Here is a 9,401-nt window from a genome sequence, read left to right on the forward strand (position 1 = left end):
AAATGGCACTTCACGGACATCCACTGCTGTATTATTGCTAGCAGGTGGCAGTGACTGGAAGAATTTGCATGTCTATAGCACAAGACTGAGAAATATTTAAATCAATCAGTCAGCAGGTAGTAATTGTGGAAGACAGAAAGCGTAGGGAGGGTGGGGTGGGAACATATAATCCCTTTTGGATGGTTCATTTGCTTTATTTTTACATGCATTAGTTTTTACTTAAAAAATGATTTTATGCCCAGTCAGTAATGATATTTTAGCCAACAACAGACTGTATATAGGATGGTGTTACCATAAGATAATCTTGCGTAGTGACATCATAACTGTGTTCATAGCTGAGTGGTGACACATTTCTCAGAATATGTCCCCATTGTTAATCGATGTGTGAGTTTTTTTCTCTGATTGTTTTAAGAGTAGCTTGAAAATATGATGTCCTTTTACCCTAATGCTTCAGACTCTCTCTCTCTCTCTCTCTCTCTCTCTCTCTATATATATATATATATATATATATATATATATATATATATATGTAAGTTTGTATTTCTGTATGAATATGTGTATGTGATATGTATAACAAAGTGAACATGGGAGAGAGAATAAAGACAATGTAGTAAAATTTTGACATGTTAGGAATCTGCAGGATTCATAGAAACCAGGAATCTTTGTTCCAGTTTTTCCTCTTTCTCTATGTATATGTGTATAAACCTTTTGTAACTTTTCTGTAAGTCTGAAATCATAGAAAAATAATACAATGCAAAAATTTTTAAAAGGTTCAAAAATATTGTATTATTTAAGTTTAAAAATTTTTTAAACCTCTCATGTCTTGGAAAATAGTAATGTCTTAGAGTTGATAGAGGTCCCAGAAGCCTGTGTAGTCTACTTCCTGCTGGATTTGGCTTTGTAGCTCAGCTACTTATGTGGAACTCAAGAGAGAAAGGCCACCTCTGGCTCATAGGCCTTCTGGCCTTAAGATCAGAGCTGATTCATTGACCTGGTGCATGGACAAGGAAGTTAAAAAAAAAAAAAAACCAAAAAACAGAGAAGCCTGGTGGCTTCCATAATCTACTTGGGCCCCACTAAATACCAATGACAGTTGCACAACAGAGATTGCAGTAGCCCCCAAATCCTCCTGGCTCATACCAGACCTTGAGCAACTCAACAGTCAGCCTCAGATGAGCCTGAACACAAAAGACTGGGGTCAATTCCAAATCAGTTGGTTGTCAGTACAGCACATTCCCAGTTGCAGTGTAGCTACAGTCTCTGCTATGGTTTGGACAGGTGTCCCCCCAAAAGCACATGTTATAGGTTTGTTTTCTGTGGTGCAATTGGGAAAAGGTAGAAACTTTAAGAGGTAAGCCCTAGTAAGAGGTTTTAGATCTTTGGTGGTATGTGCTTAAAGAGATTGTTGGGGCCCTGGATGTGTCTGTCTGTCTGTCTGTCTGTCTCTCTCTCTCTCTTTGTTCTTCCCCATGATGTAAGCAGGTTTGCTCTGCCATCTGCCCCAACCATGATGTACTCTCTGACACCATCGTTAAAGGTCTACAAGTAATAGATCTGCTCAGTCATTGACTGGACCCTCCAAAACTGTAAGTCTAAATAAATCTGATCTCTTCATAAGTTGATCATCTAGGGTTAGTTGTTAAAGTAACAGAAAAATGACTAACAGCCCCACAGTGTCTACACAAGCACTAACACACCTTTTGACTATGCTTCCTGTCATCTTATGGTCTGAGAAGAGCTGCTTACTGCTTGGATCTGTCTGCTTTATGTACTCAAGAGGCAAAATGTTTACACATTTCAGTTAACACATGGACTTTCTTTGGTGACACACTGATATTCTCTTAGGGCTTCTATATCTTCCAAACTACACGCTACCCCACTCCACACCACGATGCACATCTGGCTTTGCTCTAAGTTCCCAGTGATAAACATTATCATGATATAATGTAGTATCCTCAGAACTATTAAGACTTAATATTACTTAATTTTATACAATGCTCAAAGTTGGGAGGGGCACAACTGGGAAGGATTTGCTATCACCCGTATTGCAAGCCACTGGGGAAGATTGAAAGCAAGAAAAATGCCATATTCATTGCTATAACCCCTCCAGCACCTAAGGAACATCTCCCATGTCTTGCTGAGAGCTTATGTTCAATACATGGAATCCATCCCCTCTATTCCATAGCTGAGAAATTTGAGATCCAGCTGTTAAATCTGGGTTAACTAAGGTCATCATATACTTAGCTAAAGTCAGCTGTAGTCCAGATGTTCCTACACTGAGTTCAATGTTCTTTCATGTGTCAGATTGCTTGTTAGATGAATGAATGAATGATTTACCATTCCATGTGTACAACCAAAAGATACCAGAAAAGACATTAAAGTTAAATAATCTAGCAAATGCAATTGTTTGGATAGACTATATTCTCCCATTTGTTTTCCATTTTCCACTACGTGTTTTTATGTTCGGAGCCTTAGACATAGGTTTAGTCATTTAAAAATTTTAACTAAGACATATACATTTGACAAATCAGATTTCAATAACGTTAGTTCTAACTCCTTTATAATCTATATCGTTTGCTTTAAACAATGACATCACCAGATTGAGCCCAATATATTTTTACATGTCTTTACATGCCAATGGTGAAGGATGCAAACACTCCATGTTATAGCCCTAGTATGTAACTGCATCAAGGAAAAAAAAAAGATTTGAAAATAACTAATATATACAAATGAACTCTGACATAACATGATTACAAGATATTCACTAGCCAGATGTTTAAACCACATCCTAGTTTAAGAATACAAATTTTGACCAGGTACAGCGTTACACATGTGTAATCCCAGCTCCCCAGAAGGCTGAAGCAATATGATCTCAAGTTCAAGACAGCCTGGGCAACTCAGTCACATACTATCTCAAAATAAAATTTAAATTTAAAAAGGCCTGGGGATGTAGCTCAGTGGTAGATTGATTGCCTAACAAATGCAAGAACCTGGCTTCAGTCTCCTGTCCAAGGAGAAGGAGGAGGAGGAAGAGGAGAAGGAGGCGGAGGAGAAGGAGGAGGAGGAGGTGGAGGTGGAGGAGGAGGAGGAGGAGGAGGAGGAGGAGGAGGAGGAGGAGTTGTCGTCTTCAGATCTTTCATTTTCTTGCTCATCCTGAGAATTAGAGGTTTAAGAAGAAAACTAGGGATAAAAAATGGAAACAAGAACCGAGAAAGGGATCCATTATGCAGAAATTATAAGAGAGAAGTAGGCAAGCTCCCGGAGGAAGAGGAAAATGGTAGAGGAGCAGTCAGGAAATGTGCCTATCAAAGCTCCCACTCTCTCTGCCTCATTCCTGACTCCTGCCAAGAAGTGAGCTGGCAATCTTATCATGACCAAACAGAAATGGGCAAACAGAAAAAGTGTAAAGCCCCCAAACCCAGATTTAGACACACCTCTCCAGCCAAAGCCAAAAAATCACACTGCCTGGGGGCAGGCCATCATACAAGCCACACCCAACCCCCTTCACTGCCATCACTTTTGTTACAGAAAAATATGCTTGGAAGTACAATGGGCCTTTTTAAGATGATCTAGCCTAAACTTTCCTCTCCGGTATTGCAGAAGAAAAACTCAGAGAAATGAAGTCACTTGCCCAAGGTCATTCAACAAGATAGAACCAGATCCCCAAGCCACCTACGTGCTGTTCAAAGCTCCTGCTCTAAGCAGTTTAAAAGCTACAGAACCTGTGAAAACACCCCAACCACTTAGAAATGGAGAACAAGTACAAAGAGGCACAAAATAAGGCAAAAACAAACTAATTCAAAAAGTTAACTTCACCTAACCCAAACCCACCAGAAGCCCAGTGACAATAAAAATAGCATGGGGCTGCTTAATAGAGTAATGATTCCTCCAACAGTTTATTTAATGGCTTCTTTTTCCTATTTATCCCTTTCTCCAAGGCAGAGAAAATTGAAAAATGCATGCAAGACTATTGAAACTCTCACTTTGAACCAACGCAGACTTTACTGACACCTGAAGTTAAGGGATTAGCAAGTAAGCATTTTCTCCCAAGGGTTTACCGAAATCACACTATTAAAACTAAGATATCAGGTCATTCAATGAGCTTCAAAGCCCTGGGGAAAAATCTATAAAACCTTCACAGCAGACAGTCCTCTCCCCTGACCTGCCCAGGCTGTGCTTTCTCAGCCAACTAAAGGCGGACTTAAAGTATGTGACCCAGGCACAGGGCTTCAGAAAGAGAAGAAAACTTTTCCTTACCCTTAAAAATTACGGAAACGATGGGATCCGGCTTCCCAAATTTCGTTTTAGGGATGTTACTGGCAGATTCCACGATCACCCGGAGCATGGCTCTTGCTTGGGAGAAAGTAAGTTTCAGCGAACGAAGTTAGGAAGGCGCGGCGCTGGAGCTCCGGCCCCTCCACCCGGGACAGAATTTGTCTCCCAGAGGGAAGGGAGGGTTTCTCCCAGAGAAGAGCGAAGGGGGAAAGGCGAATGGGTGGACCTCTGACGGAATATTTACTGAAGGCTGTGTGTGTAAACTGATACCCACGCTCCCCGGGTCTGCGCAGTGCCGCAGGCACAGACTTACGAATTCAGAAAATGTGGAAGTGAAATGGACAAAAACCTCAATGAAAAATAATTTTGTGCAGCAGATGAAACTTCAATGGATTTGGCTAATAAATGCAGGCAGGTCAGGAAACCACTAAATGTTGCTGCTTTTTAATAATAAATCTTGAAACAGAATTCATTGTTTTTCTGTCACCTCTTCCATTCTTCACTGAGTTTCATGCAGTTTTCAAACTTTGCTTAGTCGTTTTAAAAAAGTTCTTACTTTTGACATTTCTTCTCGTAGTGTTGAACACACCCACTCGGCAACCACTTACAGTCAGCTCTTGAAAAGCAGTTAAAAGTCGCCCCCTGCAGTATGGCAAAGAAACAACTGTCTATGGCAAACAAACCCAATCCAGGCACAGGGGTGTACGGGATTACAAAAATTGGTGTTTGCGGGGCTGATCCTTTGCGTTACAAAAGGATTTACCTTCAGAAGAGAAGGCCCATCAAATCCTGGCCCATAGAATGCTGCTAACAGTCTTCTATGAAATTGGAAATGAAGGAACTGGCTCTTGGAGCTGTTTCTGGACCTACCCCTGAGTAGTGTCTTCAGTCCCAGAGGATGCTGTAAAGCAGCACATTCTGGTGTTGAAAATCACCAGAGAAGATGTGGGGTTAACAGTCACCCACACCCATGAGTCCCGACTTTACCCCTTGGAGCTACATCACTTCCGCTAGTTTCAAAAACACTACTCTTCCTCAGTTTCCCTGTCTGTAAAATAGACATAAGTTATAAAATAAAGGTCACATGGGGACTGGCACAAAGCACGCAGTCAATTATACATATAAACCCTGGAAGTCCATGCTTATTCATGATTTTCATAGCATTACCATTAATGCAAGTTGGCTTTAACTCAGGTTATCACTGAAGAAAAGGACAAATCATGGTAAAGAAATATAGAACTTCTTTTCATTTCTTTTCATATGAACACACACCTAAGACCCATCTGTAAGCAAACACTTCTAGTGTGCTGAAAAACTATGTTTTAACCTACAGAATTCTGTCTCAGTGAATTTCTCAAAGCCCTACACAAACTGGGCATGGTGGCATACTTGCCTGTAATCCCAGCAATTCCGGAGGTTGAAGCAGGAGGATTGAAAATTCAAGGCAGTCTTAGCAACTTAGTGAGAGCCTGCCTCAAAATTTAAAAGGGCTGGGGATGTAGTCCTTCACTGATAAACATTCCTGGGTTCAATCCCTAGCATTGATTAAAAAAAAAAAAAAACTCACATAAAGCAAGAACCCAATTATCCAATGCTAAACACCTTAAACACTACTGAGTTTAGTGGACACATAAAGAGTTTTAGTGGAATTGCTTGAGCAAAGAGTGCAAGCATTTCTTCACCTTTACTGGGTAATTCTAAATTGTATTCCAGTGTGTTTGCTCTGTTTATGCTAACGCCGGTGGTATATGAGCCATCTGGTAGTTCTTCCACCTTTGTTACACTAAAGAATGTTAGATTTTTACAGATGTGGTCATCTGGTGAGCATATAGCAGTATTTCACTGGATATTTAATTTGCATTTTACCTATTCATGTGGGGGAAAAAAACATGATCTCTAACCTTACATGATATATAATAAATTACAGTTGGAGTTTAAATAAGGAAGATAAAAACTTCAAAGATAATACAGAAGAACATCTTTATGATCTCAGGGTAGGAAATTATTTTTTAATAGGAAAAAATCATAAAGGAAATAATGATAAATTCAATCATACTAAAAATCACAAACTACAAAGGACCAGTGTCTAGAGCACATAAACAACTCCAGCAAATTAGTAAGAAAAACACTCAGAGCTCAATGGAAAAATAGGTAAATGAAAATATGAGAAGGTACTCAACCTCATTAGTAATCAGGAAAATGTAAATTCCAACACCAAAGAGATACTATTCTATAGTCACCAGATGGCCTAATATGGGAAGGCCCAACACTTCCAAGTGCGACAAAATGCAGCGCCACAGGGAATCTCACACACTGCTGGTGAGCGGTGCAATCAGCAGTAGATTCTTACAGATTTTCTCTCATCATAATCATGTAATTTGCAAATAATGCCTGCTTTGTTTCTTCCTTTCCAATCCTCGTGCTTACTCTATTTTTCCCTTTTATTTCTGTTCTGGTGAGATTTCTCATTACTGTCATCCTATACTTTTTCCCTGTTTCAAAGGGAAAGACATTTCATTATTCAGCATGTTATTTGCAATAGGCTTTTCATAATTAGCCTTTTTAAGGCTAAAGGAGTTCTTTGTATTCCTAGCTTGCTAAAACTTTATAAAATAAGTGAGGTGGCATTTTATCAGATGGTTTTACTCAATATATTGAGATGGTCGTATTATTTTTGTGTTTAATGTGGTGAATTACATTTATATTTTGATGTTAAACTAACCTGCATTCCTGAGATAAACCCAACTTGGTTCTCTTATCTTATACTTTCCTATTGCTAAATCTGGGTTCCTAATATATTTAAATATTATTTATGACTTTTGCATCTGAGTTTATGAATATGACTGATTGTAATTTCCCTCTTTCCTTTTGTCCTTGTCAAGCTTTGACATCAATCAAGCTTATGCTAGTATCATAGAATGAGTTGGCATGTGCTGCTCCTTCCTCTATTTTGGGGGAGAGTTTTTGAATTTGGAATTATTTCTAAGTTATTTTATAAAAGCTGCACATGTATTTATTTTAAAGAATCAAGAAATCTTACCAGGTTATTATAAAATTAGTGGTTCTTCTATTCTAGAAGCTATTTCCACTCCCAGAGTCCCCACTTTGTGCTCTTTCATCAGAATATTTTGGTATTGATATGTTTTATATTTAAAACTTATTTATTTATTTGGTACTGGGGATTGAACCCAGGGAGACTTTACTACTAAGCCACATTCCCAGTGCTTTTTATTTTTATTTTTTATTTTGAGATAGGTTCTTGCTAATTTGCTTTAGGGCCTCGCCAAATTGTTAAGGTTGCCCTTGAGGTTGTGATCCTTCTGCCTCAGTCTCCCAAACTGTGGGATTACAGACTTGAGCCATCATGCCCAGCTCTACTTTTAAAAAATTTTTCCCTTTCAGGATCATCTGTTTGTTTCCTAATAAAGAAAGTGAAGACCTACTTAACTTCTGCCACCTCTCCTTAATCTGCCCACGTATGCCTACCTTTTCTGTATCCTCTCTCCCCTAAGATGGAACCCAGCGCCTCTCACATGCTAGGTGAGCTCTGCTGCTGAGTCACAACCCCAGCCCTCAAATGTTTATATTACTGTGACTCTATAAACACTATTTACAACTAAGCTGAGAAGTATACTATGATGTGCTTTATGGTTTTTCTTTTTGTTTATTTCTTTCTAAAGTTTTTTTTTTTTTAATAACTTAAACTCTCTCCAATTGTGCAAATTTCCCCACATGTCTAAGCTCGTTAGGAATCATATCAATCTTATGTTCTTGAAGAATCCACTCCTAGAGTCTTCTGAACTCCTATGGTTGGAGTGGTTTTGCTCTGAGCTGCTGCATGGCTACTGTTCCCAGTCTTCCCTTCCCCATTGCCTATTCCCTATTTGGGGTTCTGTGTCTTCTTCTTTCTTGTGTCGCTGAAGCATGGACCTTCTATGTCTCAACAGCATCATTCTCTCATATTTAATCAACAGTTTGGCTGGCACAGAAATCCGGTTCAAAAGCATTGCCTCCCATTATTTGAAAGCATTGCTCTTTTGTCGTCTGGCTTCCCATGTAGCTCCCGGTCTCTAGGAGATATCACATGTCTTCTCCACCTATTGCTCTGTGACTTGCTTGTTTTTCTATGAGAAGCATGTTGTTTTCCACCCCATTAGTGGCAGACATGGCTGTGGGACTGGCTTTAGTGGAATTTGAGAGTGTGATAGATGCTGCAGTATACCACCCACATACCCTCCAGGAATTAAGAATTTTTATCCCCAGCTGCTGGGAGGTCTGCCAGACCTCAGCTGTTAGACCTCTTTGGAGATTACCAGCCCTAAATAAGGCTCTCTCACCCAAGATCATGTCTCCCTCCAGCAGCAGCCTACCTCCCAAAGCTGATCAGTGCAGGGACATAAAGGTTTGTCCCCCTTATCCCAAGTGGTGACTATTTGAGGGCCATCTTAGACCCTGACCCCACATGAGGCTCGTGTCAGAACTGCATCATTTCAAATCCTTCTTCCTTTTCCTCCCTTCTATGATGCCAATCTCAAGAATATGTCCTAAGAAATGTCTTGTATGACTAATCTACATTTCAGAATTTTTTCATGGGGAATTCAATCTGTCACAGTTGGTACCAGAAGTGGTTCAAGAAAGTTTGGATCAAGAAAATAGATTCTGGGGCTGGGGATGTGGCTCAAGCGGTAGCGCGCTCGCTTGGCATGCGTGCGACCCGGGTTCGATCCTCAGCACCACATACAAACAAAGATGTTGTGTCTGCCGAAAACTAATAAATAAATATTAAAATTCTCTCTCTACCGCTCTCTCCTTTAAAAAAAAAAAAAAAAAAAAAAAAAAAGAAAATAGATTCTAATATGGATTTGGGGCTTGATACTGGGACAATATTCAGAATTAAATCCCAACCTATCTCCTGGGGGATGGGCTAGGCCTCCTACAGACAGGAAGGAACAACACCCTAAATAAATTGTAAGGCAGAGCCAACGTGTACAGACAGGAGCTGGAAGAAAACACGTGGGGCTGAATTCTAAAAGTGGTGGATCAAGAAGAAATACAGAAAATAAATTTGGTAAAAAAGAGTTTATGGATATGGGCACTCCCCAGGATACTGAATTTCACATTCTGCA

The 9,401-nt window shown here is 39.7% G+C and overlaps 1 protein-coding gene across 2 annotated transcripts in view; it reads right to left on the reverse strand.

Annotated features, from left to right (window-relative positions):
* The window catches only part of Myof (myoferlin), a 151,351-nt gene extending 146,767 nt beyond the window's left edge, over positions 1 to 4,584 (reverse strand). Inside the window, exon 1 of one of the 2 annotated variants that reach the window (XM_046449805.2) lies at positions 4,258 to 4,584. In XM_046449805.2, the coding sequence (XP_046305761.1) occupies positions 4,258 to 4,345 (88 nt within the window). In that variant the 5' untranslated portion in view covers positions 4,346 to 4,584. The remainder of the gene's footprint in view (positions 1 to 4,257) is intronic. The other variant, XM_046449804.2, reaches the window with a different exon arrangement.
* Positions 4,585 to 9,401: the final 4,817 nt, after the last annotated feature.

This window comes from Marmota monax, unplaced genomic scaffold (assembly GCF_021218885.2).
Source record: "Marmota monax isolate L192 unplaced genomic scaffold, Marmota_monax_Labrador192_F-V1.1 WCK01_AAM20220418_F8-fsc00004, whole genome shotgun sequence".
Classification (NCBI taxonomy): Eukaryota; Metazoa; Chordata; class Mammalia; order Rodentia; family Sciuridae; genus Marmota; species Marmota monax.